Genomic DNA, 26,030 nt, shown 5'->3' with positions numbered 1-26,030 from the left:
GGCAAATCATAGCCAAGTCCAGAGAACAAAGGGGAGGAGGAAGCTGGGAGGGAAGGCTTGGACGCAAAGTCCATTGGAGGAGGGGAAGAAGTCATCGGGAGGATGGCATCCCATGGAGCTGTGGTGGTCTCTCATTGGCTGAGTGGTGGTGGCTCCTTATTGGCTGGCTGGGCTGTTGCTGGGCAGGAGAAAATCTTTCTCCTGCTGGAGTAGTAAAGTAGGCATATTTCTGCCCAACGTTCCTGTGTGAGTGCTCCCCCTTTCTGGGTTCTCTGACTCCATTCTACTTTTTTTTTTTTTTTAATACACATGCTGTTTTTTTAAAAAGATTTTATTTATTTATTGGACAGAGAAAGAGATCACAAGTAGGCAGAGAGAGGAGGAAGCAGGCTCCGCGCTGAGCAGAGATCCCGATGTGGGGCTCGATTCCAGGATGCTGGGATCATGACCTGAGCTGAAGGCAGAGGCTTGAACCCACTGAGCCACCCAGGCGCCCCTCTGACTCCATTCTAGATGAGGTTTCTCTTTATTAATTTTTTTAAGGTTTTTCTTTTTAACAAATATCTCTTGATTAAAAAATATATATTTTTTATTTATTTAAAGTAGACTCCACACCCAATGTGGGGCTTGAACTCATGACCCCAAGATCAAGAGACCCCAGCCCCACCGACTGAGCCAGGTAGGCATGTCTTTATTAATTTTCACATTTTGAAGATTGGTAATTTATCCATGTTCTTTGCAGCGTAATATTCCATCATATGAGTCTCTCCCGGTTTATTTATCTACTCTGTTTTGGATACAAAGTTGAGTTTGGAACTATTAAGGATAAAATGGCCGTGAACATTCGAGGTCCTTTATGTGGACATCTGACAACACCGAGCTTGGGTATCAACTCAGAACAGGAGTGCTAGAACAAGGAAAGTGTCCCAAGTTGTTTTGTTTTTGTTTTTGTTTTCCCCAGGTTGTTTTTTAAATAAAGGTTTGTAAAAGTTTGTCAAAACCCAGAGCCCTGGGAGAAGGTGACAGCATCCCATTTTGTTGATGAGAAAACGTAGAGGGTCATTTGTTTCCTGCCCCCCCAAACCGCCACTGTTACCCTCTGCTGGAGGTGTGCCCACACCCTTAGCCCTAGTACCATGAGTGTGAAACACATTGCAGCTTTTAAGTACTGGGAAAAATATTCTTGTCTAAGCAGTAAGACATGACAGGAAGGGGTCAAGCAGGGGCTGGCAAGCTTTCCCTATAAAGGGTCAGGTAGTATTTTAAGCTTTGGGGGCACAGTCTCTGTTGCATATTTTTGTTTGCTTTAACACCCTTTAAAAATGAAAACTTTTGGGGGTCCTGGGATCGAGCCCCACATCGGGCTCTCTGCTCAGCAGAGAGCCTGCTTCCTCCTCTCTCTGCCTGCCTCTCTGCCTACTTGTGATCTCTCTCTCAAATAAACAAATAAAATCTTAAAAAAAAAAAAAAAAGAAAGAAAGAAAACTTTTCTGGGGCACCTGGCGGGCTCAGTATAGGACTCTTGATCTGGCGGTTACAAGTTCAAGCTCCCTATTGGGGGTAGAGCTTACTTAAATAAATAAAGGAAAAAGTAAACTTTTCTGAGCTCACAGGCCAGGCAAACCCACAAGCGAACAAATAGCCCTTTGGCTTGTGAGCATTTGAGCTTTGGGTCTAAATCATTTTGCACAGCAACTGCACGTAGAAAGTATTCACTACCAAGTTTGAGAGGCAGGTTTTCTGGTGTGTATCTAATTTTGAATTTGTGATTGCGTCTGCTTATTCTCATATTGTCCAAAAATGTTGAATCTTTTTTTTTTTTAACTAAGATACATTTGGAAGAGAGCACAGTATTCCTTTTAGGTGGAGAACCTAATGATTTGATAGGGGTCTATGTTGCCCATAAGTCTAGTGGCCAGTAGTCTAGTACGTGTCTGTCCCAGCCAGTTGTTTTTCTTGTGATGGGAAGGGTTCAGATCTACTCTCTTAGCAACTTTGAAGTTTACGATACGGTGGTGATTACAGTCACAACGCTATTGTTACATTCCCGGGACTGATTTCTTTTCTATCTGGGATCTGTACCCTTTGGTACCCCCTCACCCACTTTCACCCTCCACCCACAATGTTTAATCTTCAGATCCAGCAAAAGCGGATACAGCCAACTCTTTTCACCGTCTACTTTATTTTTTTTTAAAGATTTTATTTATTTGACAGAGAGAGATCACAAGTAGACAGAGAGGCAGGCAGAGAGAGAGAGAGGGAAGCAGGCTCCCCGCCGAGCAGAGAGCCCGATGCGGGACTCGATCCCAGGACCCGGAGATCATGACCCAAGCCGAAGGCAGCGGCTTAACCCACTGAGCCACCCAGGCGCCCCACCGTCTACTTTATGTACGTCCAAACACTCACGAGGCACTAAGAACAGTGAGCGTGGGGGTCTCGGGTGACAAAGGGACTGTGCCAAGCCCCTTCTATCCGCTAGGCTGTCGCGGCCGGCACGACAACACGACCAGGGGCGAGAGGGTAAGAGGATGGTGAAATGAAGACGAGACACAAAGAGATGGGGACAGGAGGGGCAAGGTGGATGATGTCCAAGCAATGCCAGTTTATTCAGAAGAGTGCTCTGGTATATATATCATACAGAGACAATCACAAGGAAGCAGTGATCCATTACATTATTAAAATAGTTTCCACCGGTTCCCCTTAGAAGGTTTCTTAAGGCTCATGTGCAAACATCCTGACGCCAAGAGGGCTGCTTGAAGATGAGTTCCCTATAGATAAGTAGACAGAGAAGGGCCAAAGGGCATCCGGTGCGGTTTATGGCCCCTGCAGGGACAGCAAGTCAAGTTACTGATTCACGGCTTTAGGCCTGCGTGTCCTGTTCCAGATAAGCCCCAGAGGGTGGTCGCGCAGGAGAGCGTGAGACCCATGGCACAGGCCCATTCTCAAGCACCTCAACTTATTAACCACAGGATTGCTTTAACCCTTAGGTTTCAAGGAGGCGCGAGTCAGGGGCTGGTTTGGTTCTCTCTCAAGCTACTGCGCGGCCTCCCACACCAGGCAGAGGCTTTTTTTTTTTTTTTTTAAGATTTTAATTTATTTATTTAAGAGTGAATGAGTGAACAGGAGAGCGGGGTGAGGGGCAGAGGGAGAAGCGAGCAGGAAGCCTGACACAGGACTCCATGCCAGGGACTCTGGGATCATGACCCGAGCAGAAGGCAGATGCTTAACCGATTAAGCCACCCAGGCACAGAGGAGGCTTTTCATACCCACTCTGCTGAGGCCCAGAGAGGTGACCTGGCCAAGTCCCATGGAAAGGGGCAGAGCTGAAATGTACAGAACCGACGTCCTTATACGCTGCTCTCTAGGATCTCCCCAAGCCAGGCTGGGATCTTCTCATATGTGTTTTCTGGACAAGTTGCTGGAGTGAGCTAAGCAGGCGAGAGGAACATTTAAGACCCCAGAGAGTCCAGCTCCTAACGAGGGAGACCAAGGAGAGCGCAAAGCTGCTCGGAGAATTCCCAACCTCCAGAAAAATAGCCAAGGTCAAGATCAAGTGTACAGGAGACCTGTCTTGCCTTCCCCTGTACCTGCCATCCCTCCCTTCGCCCTCCCCACTGGCAACCTGGCCACCCACGTCCCCCGCATTTGACACACCAAGAGCTCAGAGTTTGCAAAAGAAAAGACCCTCCCACCTCCCCCTTTATTTTATCCCAGGGCCATCGACATTACTTTGTGTTTTTTTTTTTTTTTTTAACATAAAGAAAAGCCTGCAGTCTCTCATCCGTCGGAACAGGAACGGACATAAAAGAACGGATGCGACCCATGACAAGCAACGGTCCCCTAATGACATCACGATGACTTTGTGAGAGAAATGGGAGAGAATGTGTCTAAAGCCACGACGTTAGTGCTGACTTGTCACGAAGCGAGAGCTAACCAGTACACCCCACCTGCGGAGAGAGCCACGGAGGACTGGTGGGGCAGCCCACCCGCTGAGCTCCTCCAGCTCCTTCCTGCGCGCATCCCTCCTCAGGGATGCGCGCAAGAAGACAAGAGCCCAGACCCGCCTGCCAGACCCTTACTGACCGGGAGACTTCGAGGAAACGATTGGACTACTACCTGCCTCGGTTTCCCCATCCACAAAATGGGAAGCTCGGTGTGAGGGTTGGGACGAGGCTGGAACATTGGCCAGGGGCTCAGAGCAGCGCCCGGCTCCCAGCCACACCCAATGCTGGCTTGGCACTGTTAGGTGCAGAAAGAGATTTGCTCCCTGACAGATTAGGGGGTCCGTATGGGAAATCTCGGGGACTCATTAAAGCAAAAAAAGGCAAAAAAAGAAGTGTTGAGGCAAAGCCAGCTGACTTGGTGGTTCTCCCCAGGGGCCCATGTCTGAGGACACCCGTGGTGGTCACCACTTGGGGGAGGGGGAGTGCCCTTGACATCAAGTGTGTGGGGCAAGGTGCCCAGGGTTGCCCCCAGAAAAGCAACTCAAACCCAATGTCACGGATGCTGCGGGGGTGACCCTAAGAAAACCTAAGTACCAGGTTATTCAAACGCGCTGTCCTCCGCAATCTTTGCTCCAGGTCTGGGAGAAGCTGGCCTCGGGTGATCACCCTGAAGGCTAGATAGAGGGTCACTCACAAGGGGACCAGGGAGCTGGCTGGTACACCCATGCCCCACCCCCAAGCTGGAGCACAGGACGCCGGTCCTCGGGAGCGTGCAAGGGACAGGAACAGGACTGTGTCGTCAGGGGCGCCCCGAGAGCGGCAAGCCCCCGCCCGGCGGTGTGCTCCCCGCCCTTCATCCGTAAAGCTGGGACACCCAACCCGCAGAGCGGAGGCGATTAAGAGGGTTGGTGTGTGACATGAGTGGGACAGCCCTGGGCCAGAGTGGGCACAACGAGAGGATTCGGTTGCAGAGTTTTCTAAGGAGATGTGAGCACGGCAGTGGGCACACGGCCAGGCACAGAACGGGACGAAACTTCCGGAAATCTCCAAGCTGGGGTCTGTCCGGGGGCAACCAGGAGTTCCCTGGGTCCGAGACGAGTCTCCAGGGGCGGCTCTAACAAGGAAGGCTGACTCAGAGGCTGAAAACACCACAAACCTGTCACCTCCGAGTTCTGGAGGTCAGAAGTCTGAAATGAGCCTTACCGGGCTAAGACCAAGGTGTTGGCAGGACTGGATCCTTCTGGATCCTCAGGGTGGGGGGATCCCATTTCCCTGACTTCTGCCACTTCTCCAGGCCCCAGATCCCTTCCCCCATCTTCAGGGTGAAGAGAACACCCACCCATCTCAAATCCTGACCTCTGCCTCTGTCCTCACACCCTCTCCGACCCGCCCTCCAGCCTCCCACTCATAAGGAACCTCATGATGACATGAGGGCCCCCCACCCCGATCATCAGGGCCATCCTGCCCCCATCTCCAGATCCCTCACTGAATCCCATCTGCACGGTCCCCTCCGCCACCTGAGGGACCACAGTCACAGATCCTGGGGATCAGGACGTGGCCATCTTTGGGGGGGCCACTTGCCACACCCCTCCCCCACACACCTAGGAAGGTCTGCTTCTGCCGGATGCCCCAGGATATGGCACAGGGGGCAGGGCTCAGGGTCGGGGAGATGGAGGATCCGGATGTCTGGCTCTTCTCCTGTCCGAGAACTTGGAGCCCCGCTCCAGGTCTGGCCCTGTCCAGTTCACCGGCTTGTGAGCAGAGCAGGGGAGGGGCCAAGAAGGCCATACAGAGACCCCTGCACTGCCCAGCTCTCGGGGGAACACACGAGTGCGCGCACACACACACACATGCACACAGGCCACACTTAGCTGCAGGTAAAATTTATTAAGGCAACGCTGAAGCCTCCGGCGCCTCCGGCCGGCCAGGCCGACCTCAGCCCCCAACTGCTCTAAGATGGGCCTCAGGGGCTCTGCCTCCATCCCATCCCCCACTTCGGAGGCCGGAAGTCCCAAGCCTGTTAGTTAAAGGCTGCTATCCAGGGGTGTGATTTAGAAAAGGAGGCAGGGATAGAAGAAATCTGTCCCTGGTTTTTTAAGAAAAAAGAAACCGGGGGGGGGCGGGGGACTTAGGACCTCCTAAAAAGCATTTTTTTTTTCTGGAAACCTCCCTGATGACCGAGGAGGTGAGGCTCAGGCCGTGCTGCCTTGGAGCGCGGAGGGGGAAGGACGGGTCAGTTCCCCACTTCCCAGGGTGCCAGCTGAGATGGGCTGGGGGGAGGGGGCGGGGAGGGGGCGCAGGGCTCCGGCCGGCCCCTCCGGGAGAGACTAAGCCCTCCCGCCTCCTCCTGCCCGTCCTACTTCTTCTCTTCCGGGGCTTTCTCAACGATACCCGGGGCGAAGGGTCCCACCAGCCACGTGATGGGCGTGTTCTGGGCCACGTACTCAACCATGTGGTCAAGGGCTTCTCGGGCCTTGGCCACCTGCTCCCGGCTCTGCGTCAGGATCGCGCTGGAAAGGTCCTGGAAGGAATGGATGCCCGCGAAGGTGGCCTGGAGGTCCTCGGCGTGGCGGCGGGCCTGCTGCACCTGGTCCTTCACGTGGCTGGGCAGGCCCTGGATGCTGGAGCCCAGCGAGGCGCAGGTGGTCTGCAGCTGCTGTGTGACGTCGCGGAACATGGTGAGCGTCCGGGTCTCTACCTGCTGAGAAGGGGCGGGCGATCAGGGCCGCGCACGCTGGGGGCAGCTGGAGCCCAAGCCGGGCGCACAGGAGAGGAGCCGGGGCTTCTCCGGCCGACCTCCCAGGAGCCTTTCCCTGCGGTGGTCCAGGACACCAGCTCTTCTGAGTTTGGAACCACGAGACCCATGTACCAAAGTGGGAAAGAGGCGGAGGCATCCTTCCAAAGGCGGTCAGCAGCGGCCAACAAGCACAGCCAGGTTCAACTCCGCCAGCCGTCGGGGAAACAGGGGCAGGCCCGCCAGGAGGCGTCACCTCGCACCCTCAAGGACGAGCAGGATCAAGAAGTGACAGGTGTTGGCGAAGACGGGGAGGACCCGGGGGCCCCGGACGTGGCTGGTGGTGCGGTCACTTTGGAAGACAGCCTGGTTGTCCTTCCAACTGGCCAACCACCGAGTTGCCAATAGTCCAGCAGCTCCCCTCCTAAGAATCCCCCCCCCCGCCAAAGAAAATCAGAAACGCACTTCCGTACAAGGCTGGTTCATAAGGCATTGTCCACAAGGAGGCAAAGTGGAGACCACCCACACGTCCATCACCTTGTAAACGGGTAAAAACACATGACCCACCCACGCACTGGCGCGTGCCGCAGCTGCACACACAAGCGAGGCGCCCACACGCGCTGCCCCGGGGACGGACCCCGCGCCCACGACACTCAGGGACGGAATCAGACACAGAAAGCCACACGGGGTGTGAGTCCATGGGTGTGACACGCCCAGAGCAGACTCCTCCACAGACGGGAAGGCGGCTCAGGGGGTCAGGGGCTGGGGAAGGGAAAGTGACTACTGATGGGGACAAAATCTCCTTTCAGGTTGGCGGGAATGTTCCAAAAGGGGCCCCGGGGACGGTCTCACAACCCTGCAAATACACTAAAAACCACTGAATTATACAGATGGGGGACTTTCGAGTCTGTGAATTGTATCTCAGTAAAACTTTTTTTCTTAAGTATAAGACACTGCACTTTTTATCTCCACTTTTAAAGTGTTTTTGTTTGTTTCTGTTGTTGTTATTTATAAAAAAGAGGTCTGGAAGAACCTTCCAGGCAGAAGTCGTACGTGGCTGGAAGGACCGCAGTGTCCATGTGCAAATCGTGACCTTAACCTCCCTCCCCCATAAGGGAAGAGGGCAGGATGGGCGGCAGGACTTTGCCCGCACCCGTGACACAGCGCTCTGGACTTGAACGTGGCAGGGAGGAGCTGATCAGAGTCAACATCCACAGCTCCTGGGGCCGTGCTCAGCAGTGGGGGGAAGGGAGACGGTTTTAGGTGGTTTGGGTCTGAAGGCAAACCGTGTGCACCGATATTGGTGCTACCTGTTTGAACATCGATGTGTGATGCTGTGTGTACGTGACAGAGGAACTCAACTTTTTTACATAGGAGTGTTAACACAGATCAGAGAATTCGCCCTTTTAAGTGTGCGATTCCATAGTTTCTCGTATATTCGCAAGGTTGTGCAAACCACCACCTCCACCTCCAGAACATTCCATCACTCCCCCCAAAGAAACCTCATCCCCACGGAGCAGGTGGCCCTGAGCACCTCCCCCAACCCCCACGAACGCTGAGACCGAGGGACGTTCATAATGGGGCGTGAGAGTCACATAAGGTGTTGACTCAAGGCAAGTGTCCACAAGTGACGGCAGAGGCGGTGAAAGGGCGCGGCAGGAGAGGCCAACACCTGGGACGGATGGGACAGACCAGAGGACGTTAGTGAGAAGTCATCACAAGGAGCCAGGCAGGGAAGTAGGGAGGGCTCAGTGACACCGGGACAGGGGAGAAGGTGAAGGAGATGTGGCTTAGAATTTTGGCAGGTTGAGAGACGTCACTGTCAAGTGTGTCACAGTTCAAAAGCAACACCCACACCCAAGAGAGGAAATCTAGGTGGGCTTCCTGGAGGAGGTGTGTCCTGAAGGCAGTGAATGGGAGGAGAGGATGCGGAAAGTATTCCACGCAGGTAAGTCCATCCAGCAGGGGCAGAGAGAGGGAAGTCAGGGCCCTAAGCATCCCATGTGTCCCCCAGGCTGGTACCTCTAGTTTGGCAGAGTTCGCCTCCGTGCCCTGGAGCTCCTTCTGGTTCCAGTTGAGCCACATCTGGTGTAGTTTCTCCTGGCCCTCCACCAGCTTCTGATCGACTCCTTGCTTAACACTTTCCATCTGGGACAGGAGAGCAAGGAGAGAGAGAGTGAGAGCCAGACACAGGAGGAGAGCGGCTGCCTCCAGCACCTGACCACGGCCAGCAGAGCCTCATGCACAGCCCAGGAGCAGCCCACAGCACCCTCCTCCTATCCAAGATGAGCTGGTCCGCGAAGGCAAGGAAGGCGGGAGGGATGCTGTTCTCACAGAGGCTTTGCACGGCTATGGTTTCATCACCATCGTGCGTGCAAGAAGTGGCCAAAATCCTCTGCAGCTCCTACCAGTCTGTCTGGCACAAGGAGAACCAGACGGAATCCTTGTGCCTGGGCCTGGGCCACAGGACTGGCTTTGGCCAACAGAATGTAAGCAGGAAGAACACAGACAGGACCTTAAAAGACTCCAGTGCCATGTTCTTCAGCCCTAAAAAAGAAAGGACCCTCACCCCGGCCACCACGATGTGGAGGGACCCCAAGGACACGGGGCTCAGCGAGAGCAGCCAGACCCAGAAGGACCCGTCCCGCAGGACCCCACTCCAGGAGGTCCCCAGAGGAGTCCCGTCCACACAGAGAGGAGCTGGTGGGAGCCGGGGCTGGGGCAGGGAGTGGGGGTTCTGTGCCTCACGGGGACAGAGTCTCCGTGCGGGGAGATGGAATGTTCTGGAAACGGGATGGTGAGGATGGTTACATGACAGTGTGAGTGTGCTTCATGCCACCCACCGAGCTGTGCACTGGAAATGCTTACGATGGTAAATTTCACGCTGTGTGTAGTTTACCCCGATCAGAAACTGACAAAGAGAGGGGCGAGCCCTGAGTGGAGGAGGCTAAGCGAAGAGGCAGGCGGCAGGAACTCAGCTCTTTCCAGAAGAGACAGAGAACTCTGGGCGGGGCCAGGACGTGACAGTGGAGAGGACCTTCCCGGGTGATGGCCTCCACTCCACTTCTGGACTGCGGTGCTCGTTACGTGTCTGTTTCTACTGGTCAAACTCCCCAAACCCTACGCTTAAAAACGGGCGATCTGGGGGCTTTAAACAGAATCGCCACCAGAACGCAACTCACGCTCAGCGGTTCACGCTCTCGCCGCACGCTGGTCCCTCGGACCACAGCTGGGAGGGCCTCCGCCGGCCAGTCCCGCGCGGTCGTGGCTGAACCGCATCCCCCATTGCCTACGCGGGGCCCTGACCCCCCCCACCCCCGAGCCAGCAGACAGCCTCTATCGCCCCCCCAAGCGGTCCAGGTGTGCGGTCCGGCCCAGGCGGAGGTGCACGGGGCGGGGGGGGGGGCTCACCAGGCTGAGCGCCTGCGCCAGCTGCACCAGCGCCTCCTGCGCCCGCTGGCGCGTGACCTGCAGTTTGCCCAGCGAGTGCGCGTAGGCCCGCTGGCGCAGCCGCTCCGACAGGGAGCCCAGGCGCACGAAGTAGCTCTGCTCCTGCCGCTGCTGCTGCACCGACGCGATGTCGAAGCCCTCCAGGGACGTGGCGAGGCGGGCTGCGGGGAGGAAGCACGAGAGGCGGCGTCAAGGCCGGGAGGCGGAGGCGGCGGCGGCGGCAGCGCGCCCAGCTCCGGCTCGAGGAGGGGGCACCGAGGCGCGGGGTGCACACACGGGCTGCGTGGCCCGCGCAGGCTTGCCCACACGCTGCTGAGGGTTCTCCGTCCCAGGGCTGCCGCTTGCAAGCTGGGAACCCTTGCACGGGAGTCCCCGGCCTTGGTTTTCCCCATCTGCGAAATGGGTATGCTGGGAACTGACGTGGCCAGGATGAAGCGTGTGAGTCTGCAAACCAAGGCCCTCGGGCCACATCCGCCCAGCCTCCGGTTTTGCACCACGCTGGGACACAGCTCTGCAGGTCAGTTACATACGTCTACACCCGCTTTCAAACTACAGTGGTGGAGTCTGTGGCCTCTTGGCCTGTGGACACTGAAATATTCACTATCTGCTCCTTTGCGGAAAAAAGCAGGCCAGTCCTGTATTAGCAGCCCGCACCTATTACGTGGCCCATCTTTCACAAGGTTCTAGGTGCTTCCTCTGCTGTTCTCTTTAAACCTCAACAACTCCATGAGGGAGGCACCGTTACCCCATTTTTACAGACAAGGAAACAGGGACTTGCAGGTGAAGTGACTTCCTGAGGTCCCGCAGTCAGGCAGTGGCAAGTTGGGATTTGAAGCCAGGCCTTCGGACACCGTGTTCTTAACCCTAATACTTGACGGGGGCAGGTCTGCGCCACATGAGAACTGTCTTAGCAGCAGGTAAAGGAAGGACTATCTAGTCCAGAGAGAGCCTGTGTCATTGCAACAGGGCAGGATGGAAACTGCTCGTCCTGATTTTATCCTAGCGGATCTGCTCCTTTTAAACTTTGTTAACAGAGTAGGTATAAGCTTGAGTTTTGTAAATAACCTGATAAGGATTCGACTCCAGACCTCCTGACTAACGCCCTAGAGCAGGGGTCTGCAGACTGCGGCCCCCAGGCCGAATGCCACCGTCTCTATTATAAATAAAGTTTTATTGGCACACAATCACACCCGTTCATTTACCTCTCCTCTGTGCTTCTGTGTTAACAGCAGACTTAACTAGTTGCAACAGAGACTGCCTGTTCCCAAAAGCCAAAAATATTTACCATCTGGTTAAGAAAACATCTGCCACTCCCTGCTCTACACCGAAGTGATTTTGCCAATAAGCCTCAGTTCCCCCCTTCCCTATGACCACCACAGTCGGAGCTGTCTGCATTGTGACATTTGGACCTGGTACTGTAAAAAGGAACCCAGATGAACATTATGTGTTTTTGTGATCAATGTATAGCAGATGGTACGGCGTCCTGTTTTCCGTAAGTGCTAAAGTTTCCTTTCTATAAGAATCTGGAAAAGCAGATTTTAAAAAAGTTTATCAAGGGACGCCTGGGTGGCTCAGTTGGTTGAGCAGCTGCCTTCGGCTCAGGTCATGATCCCAGCGTCCTGGGATCGAGTCCCACATCGGGCTCCTTGCTCGGCGGGGAGCCTGCTTCTCCCTCTGCCTCTGCCTACCACTCTGTCTGCCTGTGCTCGCTCGCGCTCTCTCTCTCTAACAAATAAATAAATTAAAAAAAAAAAATTAAAAAAGTTTATCAAATACATACTACAGAACATGGGACCAGGGTACCACAGATGTGCCCCTAGTCAGGCAGGAAGAGCCTGGCTCTTCTGGTAAGCGAGCTCTCCACGTTAGCCACCTAGTTCTAGTTCTCCTTTGGCCAGCCACTGTTCCAGAAACGAAAGACATGGGGAAAACCAAGGAACAAAATCCCACAGGCAGTCACTGACCCGTTGCTCAATCAAGGTAAGCCTTCAATCCGGGAATTGAAATTGTTTCTATGAACATTACAAATTCCAGAAGAACATATCGTAACCCAGGGGTTGCTAAACTTTTTCTGTATGTAGCCAGACAGTCTGTGTTTTGGTCTTTGCAGGCAGTTATACCGCACCTCAATGCAAAAACACTCACAGACCACATGCATGCAAATGCGTGTGGCCGTGTGCCAAGAAAACTTTATTTACAAATGCAAGTGGTGGGCCAGATGTGGTGTGGAGGTAGTCTGACCAGTCAGTCGGCTGGGGAAGAGGACGCCATGGAAGAAATCATTTCACGATGACATTTTAAAAAAAATTAAGCTCATACGTTCCCCCCCGTAGACATCCCCACCCCCCAAAACCACAAGCACCCGTACGTACAACGGCTTCACCCTCACCCGGCGGAAACAAGGAACCAATACAGAAGCAGGGCTGGTCAGAAGGATCTGTTCTCTGCAGTGGCCCCCCAGCCTGGCTCAGGACCTTCCTCCCAGCAGACCCTGCCTTCTCCCCCTCCTTTCAGGGGCCAAGACCCACAGCTGGTTCTGCCTGGCTTCAGCACCGACTACGGGCCAGCAGCGCCCTTCCTTCGAGAGGCTCGGGGCTGGGTTCTGGACCCTCAAAGGACGAGTGACATGCCATGCTCAAGCCACACGCTTCAGGGCTCAAGATCCCCAGCCCACCTGAGACATCGAGTTTCTCCAGAGAGCAAAGGACCACCCCGCTCCCAGGAAGATTCCCAAGGAGAATCATGGACACTCAGAGCCAACTTGACGGGGGTCTCTGAACAGCCAAAAGTAGCGGGATAAGGGAAAGGTCAATAAAGTGAGTGTGTAGGGTTGGGATCTGTCCCGTGAATCTTCGCACCCACACCCATAACATAAACACCCACTACTGACAGTGGGCGAGGCTGGCAAACCAGCCCATGATGCCAAAATAAATAGACGGGGAGGGGCGCCTGGGGGGCTCAGTCCTTAAGCGTCTGCCTTCGGCTCAGATCATGATCCCGGGGTCCTGGGATCCAGCCCCATGCCAGGCTCCCAGCTCGGCGGGGAGCCTCCTTCTCCCTCTCCCCCTGCTTGTGTTCCCTCTCTCACTATCTGTCAAATAAATAAATAAAATCTTTAAATAAATAAATAATAAAATAAAGGGGGGCGGCCAGCCACATGCCCTGCTTTTCCTCCACAGTCTACACCTGGGCTCATCCAAGCCGCCCCAGAGAACTCCCTCCACGACAATCTTCCAGCTAACGGAGAAAGAAGGGGCATTTAGAGGAGCGACATCTTGTGATCCCAATCCCAGTCCAATGAGGAGGTGGAGACCGAGGCAGAGGTGCTCACAACCAGGGAACCACATGATTCCCTCTGCGCAAAGTTCCAGGGGAAGCAGGGCATTCCAACCGGGAGGGGTTGCAGGGCAGTGTCTGGGGATGCCTGTCCTGGTCACCCTGGGGTGCTCCCAGCATCGAGGGGGTGGGGCCAGGGACGTTGCTCCACCTCCGCCCAGCACCCGGGACACCCCCACAAAGAACGACCCGGCTCCGAACGCCCACGGTGCTGCCCTCAGGAATCCCCAATCGGATCTGTCCTGCAGCTCCTTCTAATTGTTCCAAATGTCTGGCTCCTTATCCAAACCAACCACCTCCGGCCAAAGTCGGATGGACCCGTGGCGTCTAGTTCACACACAGCCCCGCGGGCCCTTACTGCTGTGGGCACCAGAGTCTGTACGCGGCGTGGCCAAAGTCCCAAGAGCCACGGGTACGAGAGCCAATGGTGGGCCACACAGGATGCTGCTTTGTCTCAACAGTTTTGTCCCCGGATTGTCTATTCCTGCCTCCACCTGGACCAGCCTCCACCACACCCGCGGGAGCCTGGCGCAGTCCCCTCCACCGCATCCCAGTCCTGCCCTCAAACCCCAGTTCGCCCTTCCCTCGGCGGCCACCAGAGGGCACTCATGTGCACACAAGTCAGGTCCTAGGACCTCTCTGCCCACAGCCCTCCAGGACTCCCACCTCCCTGGGGTAGAACCGAGTCCTCCCTTGGATTCCCTAGGCCGTGCGGGACCTGCCCTGTCCCCCTCCCCCACTCCCATCGCCCACTCTGCCTTGCTATTCCTGTAACCCACCAGGCAGGCCCTGCCCCAGGACCTTGGCACTGCCACTTCTCTCCGCCCTGACATCCACGGAGCTACCTACCCACCTACCTCACTCCATTCATGCTCGTGTTACTTCCTCAGAAATATCTACCCAATCCTCTCCCCTCAAAATCTCTCCTTTAACCTGATTTCCTTATATTTTACACTGTGAGTTCCACGAGGGCAGCATTCTGTCCACTGCAGTGTCCCCAGGACTTGGCCACACAGCTGATGCTCAAGGAACATCCGAATGGACAAATGCGTGCCTGGGGCTGGGGGGCGGGGGGATGACAGAGAAGAGTCTGAATGCCTGCTGAGTGCCAGGCCCCATTCTAGACGTGGCACACAGCAGCAGCCAAGACAGCGCGCAGCTGCTTTGTGGAACTGATGATGAGTGCCAGAGAGAAACAACAGAGCCCAGCCAGGAGGGGATGGGGACAGGCCTCAGGACACAGTCTGGACAAGGGAGGAGATGATCTGAGCTTCACTGAGGAGGTGGCATCTGAGCGGAGCTGGAGGTGGAAGGGTGTCTAGGGGAAGAATGCTCCCAGTGGAGGGGAACAGCTGGTGCAAAGGCCCTGGGGTGGGAGCATGGCCAGGATCAGCAACGAGTCAGTGTGGCTGGAGTAGAATGAAGGAGGGGAGGTAGATAAGTACATGGGGGGTTCATGGGGAGGACTTGGCTTTCTACCCAAGAGGAGGTGGGAGACCTCAATGGCTGTGGGCAGGAGGACAGAACCAGGCTCCGGTGCTCACAGGGGCCCTCTAGTGGTTGCTTCAAGGAGACAGACATTGGGGCCACCGAGGCAGCCACCGCACTCACTGGTCCGGGGGGGCACTGAAAAGGGGCTACGGCAAATCTGAAGGAAAGGTGGCAGGGTTGAGATGGCACTAAGGGACAGACCCCAGCTGGCTGTGGGGGGAGGTCTGGCAGGGGCGGGGGTGTCCGGGCACGAGGGCTGCACTCACCCAGCTCAGCATCCGTCATGGGCAGGTGGTTGTCCACCCACTCCTCCGACTTGCCCAGCACCGTGTCCACCCCGCTCAGCACCATCTGGCCCACACGGGAGCCCATGACCGACTGGACGCCGCTGGTCACCGCAGACTTGGTCGCATCCACACCAGTCTGCACAGCACCCCGGGTCACGTCAACGGCCCCAGTCACTCGCGTGGCCACTGTGTCCTTGGCGCTGGACACAGCTTCTCGCGCCCCCGACACCTTGGACGAGACGAGCTCCTTGGTGTCGGCTAGAACCTACAACAGAGGCAGCATCGGCATCTCTGTCCTCCCTTTGTACCTGGGGACCCCCACCCCCACACCCCAGCCTCCGGGGACCCCCAAAGGGAGGAGTTCCAGTTCCTGGGTAACTCCCAACGGTCAACACGTGACCCAGCAGTGAAGACCTTGAGCTCTGGAGCCTGGGGTGACTCCTGGTTTGCTAGGTCCTAGCTGTGTGGCCTCGGGCAACCCACTCCACCTCTCTGTGCTTCCATTTCTTTACCCACAGTGTTACATGGGACTGTGCATTGGACCCTGATCCCCAGGACCACAGAATGTGATTATTTGGAGAGAAGATCTTCAGAGAAGAGACTAGGACACAGAGGGGAGGCCAGGCGAGGCCAGAGTCTGGGACTGAAGCAGGGGCCTCCAGAGGAAACGGCTACCCTTCCGGGACTTCTGGCCTCCGGGACTGGGGGACAGGAAGTTCCTGGGTCAGCAGCTCAGCGGATGGACACGATGGGTTAGACCAGTGCTTGGCTCAAGGGCTCCATCCGTGTGGGGCAGAAGACACTAAGATAGTCTCAGAAGTGACCGCCCTGTCCCGTGCTGAGAACCATAATCCCGGCAGGAGCGACCATCTGTGGGCAAGATCCCTTAGGACAGTGGTTCTCATCTAGGGTGATTCTGTCCCCAGGGGATGCTGGGCAGTGTCTGGGGACATGTCTGGTTGTCACGCGGGGGCGAAGGGGTGGGCGGGGACCCCTGCCATCGAGGGGATGGGGCCAGGGACGCTGCTCCGCCCCCCAGAGAACACCCCGCCCCAAGTCAGTGGTGCCCAGAGGGGAGACCAGGACAGAGGCGCCTCAAGCAAAAGCAAAGCGACACGGAGGATGCACGCAGGTGTCTAAAATTTGGCACCACGAACTCCCAGCAGAACACAGTAACCACCTTCAACTCTGCACGGCAAATGGGGCTCTGTGCCCCAAAAGGTCACCGCGCTTGTGGACTTATTCCTGAAGCTTGTATTAAAATGGTAAAAACCAACACCCCCTACGAGACGGGCGCTGCTCTGAGCCTTCAGAGGATGGACCCGCTTCCGCCCTATAAAGCCCTAAGAGGAAGGCGCGTACCCATTCCTCGGACAAGAAACTGAGGCTGGGAGGCTAAGCAGCCTGTCTCGGCAAGGGAGGTCCAGGCCCAAAGGCAGAACCTGGATGTTAACCTGGTACTTTGACTCCACCGCCCCTAACCTCGGTTAGCAGCAGGGTAGTCACGGGGCTGGTAACTTTCTCTGGAAATGGGCCACGTGGTTAATAGTTCAGCTGGGCAGGCTGGCCATCTCCGTGTCAACGACTTAACGACTTAAAAGCCGCCCTGGATGTTGGAAACACGTGGGTGTGTCCACGTGCAACGAAAACTGTATTTAGCACAGCAGGTGCAGGGCCGGACCTGCCGCCCGAGAATGGTCCTGGGATCTCGCAAGAGGCTGCCACACACAGTGGGTGTTCGCGGACCGCACGTGAGGCTCGAGTCAGCCTGAGCAGACCGCTAGGTGGAGAGCTCTCCGCAAAGTCCAAAACCACACCACTTCTCGGGGGGCAGCTGGCACCCCATTCCCACCCTTCTCGGGGGGCAGCTGGCACCCCTCGGAACACCTAGACCTCCCGTGTCCACGGGAATTCATTTCCTCGGGGTGGGAAAAGGTGCCCACTGGCACTGTCCCCCAGCTGACCACACCGCGTCTGGCAGAACCAGGGAGCGCTGTCTCCTCCTGGGGCATCCCCGGGGCAGAGGTGACATCAGAGGAGTCCAGAGAGCACAGCGCCTCTGAGCTGGGAGCAGCTCTGCTGGACGACCTTGGAAAGCGTCACCCCAGCTCATCCCTTCTATAAACGGAAGGAATGTTGGCCTTGTGGGACGGCAACAACAGGACACGAGAAATGCTCGCAAGCGCCCGGCCCCAAGGAGCTGAGCTGGCTCTGCGGGGAAGCTTCTCCAGCCTTCTGTGAACTGGGCAGTTTCTACCTTCAATGCCCGGCCTCTTCATGGCCTTTGCTGGGGAGACACTTGTCCCGGCTGCACCAAGTCCTGCATGAGCCCGTGGGGCCGGCCTCTGGGGGACGTGGTGTAGAGCAGTCTCTGGCTGACACGGGGCGCCCGCTAGCGGGTGGGGGCCCTGGGGGCAGAGCCCGGGGGGAACCAGAGCAGCCGCACCACTGAATTCTGGTGGGAGACAGCGGGACACGAAGAGCGTGGCCATGTGTCCCAGAGGCGAACGTGGAGATTAAGCATCTACTGTGCCCCATGCTAGATGGTGGGCACCAGACAGAGCAACCAAGCAGCCTGGCCCTCCCCGACTCGCGAGGACAAACACGCAGCTAAAAAGCCCTTGGGATGGCGGGGAGCCTTACAGGCCCTACAACTGGGACACCCCCATTCAGAGCAGCTTGACTGACAAGCCCCACAGGGTGGGAGCAATACGCTGACAGGTGCAAGGAAAAAAACAAGATCCGTCCACACACCGGAATATTGTTCAGCCTCAGGAAGGAAGGGACCCTGACACCTGCCACGACACGGAGGGGCCCCGAGGACACGGGGCTCAACGAGAAGAGCCAGACCCAGAAGGACCCGTCCCGCAGGACCCCACTCCCATGAGGTCCCCAGAGGAGTCCCGTCCACACAGACAGGGAGGAAAGGGTGGGAGCCAGGCCTGGGGCAGGGGGTGGGGAGTCCGTTCTTCATAGAAGTCTCCATGTGGGGTGATGGAAAGTTCTGGAGATGGGGGGGGGCTGCAGGACGGTGTGACCGTGCTTCATGCCACAGAGCTGTGCACTTAGAGATGGTTAAAGACAACAGATTTTCTGTTCTAAGAGAATTAATGTAACTGGAACACAAATATCCAGCGATATTCCAACAGCCCCGAAGTGGGGACAACCTAAACGGCCATCAGCAGATGAATGGATACATACAACGTGTCCCCCATGCACAGGACTGTCACTGGGCTGCGGACAGGCACTCCCCCCGGAGATGGACCCGGAGCCCACAATGCTCAGGGAGGGGTGTGAGTCCAAACGTGTGACACGCCCAGGACAGGCCCTTCCATGGACGGGAAGGAGATGACGGTTGCCAGGAGCGTTTGGCAGGAAGGAGATGAACAGCTCAGGGATATGGGGTTTCTTTTGGGGTGGCGAAATGTTCTGAAATGGGTGGTGACAGTTACGCAACATGAATATACTAGAACCCTTGAGTTGTAGACTTTCAATGAGCTCATTGTGTGGTATGTGACTCATGGCTCAGGGAAGCTGTCCATGGCATGGTAGAGAGATGCTGGCCACGGGCCATGTGCCGCTATTTAAAGTTGCCAACTGAGTTCCTCAGTGACATCAGCCACACGCTGAGTGCTCTGTAGCCACATATACCTGGCGGTTTCCATACTGGATGGTGCAGAGAAAGAACATGGACATCGGAGACAGTTCTCGACAGAGCTGAGCTAGAAGGACCTTCTTTAAGAGGGAAGGGAAGCCCACTGAAGAGGTAGGATTTGAACAGAGACCTGAAAGTCTGGTTCATGAAGGAGGAAGTGCACGTGCAAAGGGCCTGGGGTAGGACTGGGACGGAAGCATTTACTGTATTCGCTTCCCCGGGCCTCCTCTGAATAAAAGTTCCGCAAGGCAGGCACTGTTTCTAGACATGTGTCCTGTCCACCTGGGTATGGATGCTCCTCAACAGAATGCAGAGGCTGGTGGGGCTGGACGGGGGACAGACACACAGGGGTTTTGAACAGATCTGGCTGGGATTTCGATCATTCCTCTAGAGGCCCAGTGGGGAGTAGATTCAAGGTGGGGGTGGGGACAGACCCAAGACAGGTCAGGGAGGAGCGGTCACATGAGTCTAATCTATGAGAGGAGGGGTCAGGACCACAGATCCCAGAGCCCAGGAGGCCCCCCACCCCGCGGAGCCCGCATCCCCCACCGGCTCCTGATGGTGGAGCTCAGTTACCTTCTCCGTGTGCTGCTGCAGGATGGGCAGGTTCTCCTCCAGCTTGTCCAGACCCCTGTGGGCGTATTCAGTGGCCGATGCGACTACACGGGACAAGACAGGAATCGGCAGTCACTGCATGTGCGCGCCCGTCGGGGCCCGGAAGGCCGGCTGGTGCTGGTTTGGGGGAACAGGGCCAGGGGTGGGGCAGACACCTCCCCCCCGGCCCCCTCCGAACAGCCCAGAGGTGGGTCCCAGGCTCCCCGGGGCTTCACTCACTCTGTGGCTCCAGCCTGGAGAGGATAGGCTGGGCCCCGCTGACGGCAGCCGCAGTGAGGGTCTTCATGCCCCTCTCGGCCGCGTCGCACACAGTCTTGACGTGGGGGTGGCTCTCCTTGGTGGAGGTGTAGGCGGCGGACACCATGTTGCAGGTGGAGCTGATGAGGGGCATGGTGGTCACGCGGTCCACCACGCTGGGCTGCGGGGACAAGCAGCTCAGCGGGCTGGGCCTGGGCCTGGGGCTCCGGGCGGGGTGGGGGTGGGGCTCGCCCTGCATCCAGGTGGTTGCACAAGCCACTGCTTCGAGGTTGCCCCACGGGCGCTTCCTCTACCCTAGCCTTGCTTCTCCTCTGCCTGAACGTGTACTTGACCCCCACCTCGCGCCAGGCGGAGACAAGAGCCCGGCTCTCACCGAGCTTCGGGTCTACCCCTGGGTCGGCAAGCTACAGCCCACAGGGCCCACACCTGATCTCCTTATCCTTGTCCGGTTTTTCCTAACAGCTGAATCGAGTTCACAGATCATTAATGCCACCATCTGATAACACACGATTCCAAGGTTTTCAGTATTTTCATTAGGTTGCACAATGGCTGTGGCTAACTCTAGAACTTTGCCATCACTCCAAGAAAATGGTCACTCCTCGTTCTCCCCTCCCCCAGCCCGCTTCCTGTCCGTGGAGGAGCCTGTTCTGGGCGTGTCACACACATGGACTCACACCCCATGTGGCCTTCTGTGTCTGGTTCCCTCCCTGAACGTCGTGCGCTCGGGGTCCATGCCCGGGCCAGCGCCCATCAGTGTTTAATTTTTTTAATTGTGGTAAAATACATATAAAACTTACCATCTTAACCATTTCAAGTGCAGAGCTCAGTGGCATGAAGCACACTCATGCTGTCCCGCAGCCACCCCCACTTCCCATCTCCAGAACTTTCCATCTCCCCAAACTGAGACTCTGTCCCCATGAAGCACGAACTCTCCAACCCCTGCACCAGCCTTGGCTCCCACTATCTCCTGTCTGTGTGGACCTCCTGGGAGTGGGGTCCTGCAGAATGTGTCCTTCTGGGTCTGGCTGCTCTCACTGAGCTCGGTGTCCCCGGGATCCCTCCACATCGTGGAAGAGGTCAGTGCTTTATTCCTTTATGGGGCTAATATTCCATTGCTGGCTGGTTCTGCAAATAAAGCTTTAATGCCACACAGCCACTCCCATTCATTCACGCTTTAAGAGCGGAATAGAGTCAAGACAGCCCTTCTGAGGCTCAGTTTCCCCACGCACCACATGGGGAATCATGCCTGTCCAGCAGGAGTCGCAGAGATCACTCATGGGAAGGTGCTGACAGAAGCCTGAACTTACAGGGGATGTGTGGACAGCTTGTGTGTGAACTCACTCAATCAGCAGCCCCTGGAGATAGGGAGTGTTCACCCATTTTATGGAAGGTTATTAACTGAGGCACGGAAAGAGTAAGTCACCTACAGTTGCGAACTTTAGATGGACTCAGGCCAGCTGCCTGCAGGGTTTACCCCCGAGGCCTCACAGGATTTAGTCCCAAGTCTCCCCTCCAATCCAGCAACCCCACTTTCAGGCATCAAACCCAGGACAGGAAACACATGTCCACTCAAAAGGCGCACATGAATGTTCCCGAAGCCTCATTCTGAATGGCCAAGTGGAGACAGCCCAGATGTCCATCGCTGGGTGAGGGGATTAGAGAACAGGTGGTACAAAGTATGTTTTTAAAAATCCATAGCCTCGGGGCACCTGTGTGGCTCAGTCGCTAAGCGGCTGGCTTTGGCTCAGGTCATGATCTCAGGGTCCTGGGATCGAGCCCCACATCGGGCTCTCTGCTCAGCGGGGAGCCTGCTTCCTCCTCTCTCTCTGCCTGCCTCTCTGCCTACTTGTGATCTCTCCGTCAAATAAATAAATAAAATCTTTAAGAAAATAAAAATTAAAAAAATAAAAATTAAGAAAAGTTTATGTTTCTGCTTACATGAATCGTCCAAAAGAGAGAAATTCATACAGAAAGCAGATGAGTGGGTGCGAGGGGCTGGAGGGAGGAGGGAACGGGACTTACTGGTAATGGGGACGGGGTTCCCATCTGGAATTTGATGGCGGTGGTTGTACATCACGAGTGTACTTATTCCCACTAAACTAGACACTTCAAAATAGGTTTTTTTTGGGGTGGGGCTAGGTGGCTCAGTGGGTTAAGCCTCTGCCTCCAGCTCAGGTCAAGGTCTCACGGTCCTGGGACCGAGGCCCGCATCGGGCTCTCTGCTCAGCAGGGAGCCTGCTTCCCACCCCCCTGCTGCTCTGCCTACTTGAGATCTGTCAGATACGTGAATCTTCAAAAAAATAAGGGTTTTTTTTTTTGTTGTGTTATTTTACCACAATTTTAAGGGAATGAAGCACTGATGCCTGCTGCAAGGCAGATAAGCCCCCAAAACACGCTCACTGAGAGAAGCCAGGCACAAAGGGGTCTCAGCTGGCCGGATTCCATTCGAAATGTCCAGAACAGGCAAAGCCACGGAGCCAGACAGCCCAGGAGCGGTTGCTGGGGAGGAGGAGGAGGAGCCACGAGGGAGTTCTGATGGGGCGGGGTCTCTTTGGAGGGAGGAATCATCCGAACAGTGTTTGGTGCTGATCCCTGCGGAACTTGGTAGTTGACCACCGGGCAGCACCCTTCCCAAGCTCATGTCATTTATCATATGCAAATGACATGTTCGTAGTGTTATTTATGCGTTATACATAGTTGTTCAGAAGCTGTGAAGGGGGGAGGAAATGGGCGCTGATTTCCTAGGATGACCCTCCAAGCACCTGCAGACGGGACAGCAGTGGGGGTGGGAGGCCGGCGGTGGTTTCTGAGCGGACCCCAGATCTCCCCCAGAGCCTTCGGGATTCCCCGTTCTGCCCCTGCCCCCACCTGTCCGGGGTCTGCGTGATGGCTCGCCCTCAGCCGCAGAAAGAGATCTGTTGCCCACCCACCCCCACCCCGACACATGATGCCAGCAGCTCCCTGCCTCACCCCACGGGTCCCTGCCCTCCCTCACCTGCTGGACCGGTTCTTCTGTCGCCTGGGTGCTGGCGGTGGCTTCTGTCCCGTTGGTAGACATGTTTCTGTGAAGCAGGTCCTGGGGTGGACAGGCGGGCTGTGAGGGTACCGCCCCTCCCTCCAGGAGGAAGTACAAGTTCACAGCGGCCCTCTGACCCCTCCCCCCGTTTCATAGAGCCCGCCCCCCAAACATTCTTGAGCACCTGTGGGCCCCTATGCGGGGCCAGGTGGGACAGGGAGTCTGGGGCCCTAACCAGCCCTCAGGTGCTGCTGATGAGGCGGATTTCGGAGCCACGCCTCCAGGGTCAACTCCAAGGGCTCTACACAGTCAGTACTTCGGGGAGACACACCTGTGGCCCAACACCTCCGTGGACAGCCATCTGCCAGTGACTACCTGCTCTCAAGAGCCATCGTCCCTGTGACCCAGAAACCTTGAGGGGATGATCCCACACCTGTATTGTCATGTGGGCAGAGGCGTGGGCCCCTGTGTCAGCCACAACCAGAGCATGGAAACAACCTGGTTCCCCCGCAGGAGGGCCCTAGAGAAAACAAGGATCCAGCCCAGTGCAGTGGCCACGGCGTAGAGACGTACACCTCACTGGATGGACCAGGATACTCTGAGACGAATACCGCGCACAGGGCGAAAACGTGTGCTTTGTTTGCCCAGGATCTTTAGATATAGGAAACTGTTAACAGTGGCCACCTTTCAGGGCAGATCAGGTAGACAGGACAAAGCCTCGGACTTTTGAGCCAGGCAGATAATATTACCAGTTCAAAAAAAAAAAAAAGGTTAAGCATTAAAAACAAAACACCCCACAAACTGCTTAAGAAAACCCTACGGTATGGGACGCCTGGGTGGCTCAGTTGGTTAAGCAGCTGCCTTCAGCTCAGGTCATGATCCCAGCGTCCTGGGATCGAGTCCCACATCCGGCTCCTTGCTCGGTGGGGAGCCTGCTTCTCCCTCTGCCACTCTGTCTGCCTGTGCTCACTCCCCCTCTCTCTCTCTCTCTCTGACAAATAAATAAATAAAATCTTTAAAAAAAAAAAAAAGGAAAGAAAACCCTACGGTAGACCTATCAAGTGAGACTCAGGAGGGAGGGCAGGAGAGGACCAGGGAGGCTCCCAGGAGAGGCTCATGCTCTCGTCTGCAAGGTACTAAAGGAAACACCACAGGTGTCTCCCATTTTCCTAGCCAGGTGGGATGACATGGGTAAACCCTCATCAGACTACAGACGCAGAGTCCGAGCCCCGCCCGTGGTGTACCCTGTTGAGCAAGGAGCCTCCCCTTCCCCGGCCTCAGTCCTCTCACCTACACAAAGGAGCTAAAGGTAGAACCTGCCTTCAGGGCTGGTTCCGCTGGTAATTCTGGGATGAGCCTGTTGTGAACCCCTGACCTTGACTCTGAACATTTCCTTCTAGCGGAAGGGGGCCCATCCTCCTGGCTGCCATGTTGCCCTGTCCCCCAAAGCGAGCACCGGTGCTGGAGTCCAAAGCGGTTCTAATCCCAGCTTTGCAACTCACTAGCCAGTGGGAGCTCGGGAAAGCAGCACCCACTCTCAGAGCCTTGCTTGCCCCACCTGTGGAAATGGGGATACGTATTCCTAGCTCAGAGTCCCTACAGACGGGCAGAGCGACACGTTGCGCTTAGCTCAGGACCTAGCACATAGTAGGTGTTCAAGAAACAGAACCATTCCACACACAGATGAAGCCACCCAGGAATGAGCTTCTGCTTGGTACTGAGTTCCCCAAGCTGGGAAGCGGAGCAAGTCGGCACAGCGGCCCCTGGTTATCATCAGGAGTCTGGTCATTCCCCTCTTCCCTCCCTGGGCGTCTTGGAGGCCCATTGTCCCATCCCCTTGGCCCATCAATCCCTCCTAGAGCGGGTTTAGCCCCTACATCTGCCCCTACAGATGTCAGCATCCCATTAAAGTCCGTGGGGTCTGCGAGCTGCCTGAACTTGGCTCCAGCCGCCACAGCGAGAGCTAGCTGGAACCGGCTGTAGTCACGCAGACGCCCAGCGGCAGCCAGGATTCAACTTCCAAAGTTCCCAGAGACCGAGGTCCCAGGTCCATCAGTTCCAGCGATCCTGACAAAGGTCCCAGGGACTCAGATAAGGGGCAGCAGGCCTTCCCAGCGGCCTTGAGCAACCCCCCCTGGCCACACCCACCTAAAGGAAGAGGGCGGGGTCTGCCCGCGACCTCCCCAGAGTCAGCTGAGCCCACCAGAAACTCGGGCGGGGGAGGAGCTAAGCCCCCGGGCGGCAAACCCATTTGCCGAGGAGGGGTCCCTGCTGGGCAGAGAGCCCCCTGATTGGGGGGTAGGGGCGCCCGGAGGACCCAGGAGGGCCCATTTCCTGTGCAGGATAGGCTGCGGCTCGCCTCCGAACTGCGTTAGCAAAGCAAGCCGACTTTCTAGGGAGGCTGTGTTTTAGAAGGGGGGTTTACCCCCCTCTCCATACTGCCACTTTTGGGGGGGCTCTTTCACGCGCGCCCCCCCCCGTCGCCTCCAACGAAAGTCTCAGGAACGGAAAAGAGAAAGTTTGGAAGTTTGACTCTGCTCCAGAAATAGGTCTTTTTTGTTTTGTTTTTGAGGGGGCGTTGGGGGAAGAGACGGGAAAGCTCAACCCAGGCTGGAGACCCCCTTCCCAGACCGCAGAGCCCCCAGCAAGGTTCTCCCCTCCGTCTTCCTCCTCTGGGACGCCCCGGGGCCCGGCGGACCTCGCCCCCCACCTCAATCAGGCCCCCTCCTCTTACCGCGGCCAGCGGGACGATCGCGGCACGACGGGCAGCTCTGAAACCGTCTGGGGCCCGCCCCGGGGACGCTTTTATAGTCGGGGGGGCGGGCGCTCGGGAAGGACGGGCCGGAGGGCCAATCGTATCGGGAGGCTGCCCGCCGCCGGGCCACGCCCCCGCTCGGTCTGGGACGTTGGAGCCACAAGCGAAGTCCGGGAAGGGCCAGACTTTTGCGGGTGGCGCGTGCGGGCCGCGCGGTACCCCGCGCCGGGGGACCCCTATAAGACGCCTGATCCAGCCAAGGGCGCCCCCTCCCGACCTAGGGGGTCCTATGAACTCGGCCCAGGGAGGTGCTATCCTAGTTCTGGGGTCCCCCGGCCCCCTTTTTCTCCAGAGGCGGAGAGAGATCGTTGCCCCGCTGCGCGTGAGGAGCCACGCCCTAGCCCTGGGCGGGAAGGTGATGGAGCAGAGCTCGACCCCGCAGTATGAGCAGCCTTCGCCGCAGCAGTTAACAGATACGGAGTGCCTTCC

General features: G+C 56.6%; 1 protein-coding gene across 3 annotated transcripts; it reads right to left on the bottom strand.

Annotated features, from left to right (window-relative positions):
* Window positions 1-5,811: 5,811 nt before the first annotated feature.
* PLIN3 (perilipin 3) lies at window positions 5,812-25,559 on the bottom strand. Of its 3 annotated transcripts, XM_080799578.1 has the most exons (9): window positions 25,521-25,559; window positions 22,766-22,846; window positions 19,732-19,930; window positions 19,474-19,556; window positions 15,222-15,507; window positions 10,090-10,289; window positions 8,701-8,826; window positions 6,371-6,645; window positions 5,812-6,214 (listed from the first exon to the last, which is right to left on the bottom strand). In XM_080799578.1, the coding sequence occupies exons 2-9, from the start codon at window positions 22,826-22,828 to the stop codon at window positions 6,178-6,180; spliced, it is 1,269 nt and encodes a 422-aa protein (XP_080655704.1). In that variant the 5' UTR covers window positions 22,829-22,846; window positions 25,521-25,559; the 3' UTR covers window positions 5,812-6,177. The 3 variants fall into 3 exon arrangements, with proteins under 3 accessions (XP_080655704.1, XP_080655702.1, XP_080655703.1); XM_080799576.1 differs by having other exon boundaries at window positions 5,812-6,645; XM_080799577.1 differs by having other exon boundaries at window positions 5,812-6,642.
* Window positions 25,560-26,030: the final 471 nt, after the last annotated feature.

Source organism: Martes martes, assembly GCF_963455335.1.
Source record: "Martes martes genome assembly, chromosome: 1".
Taxonomy (NCBI): Eukaryota; Metazoa; Chordata; class Mammalia; order Carnivora; family Mustelidae; genus Martes; species Martes martes.
This window is presented reverse-complemented; position numbering and strand designations above follow the sequence as displayed.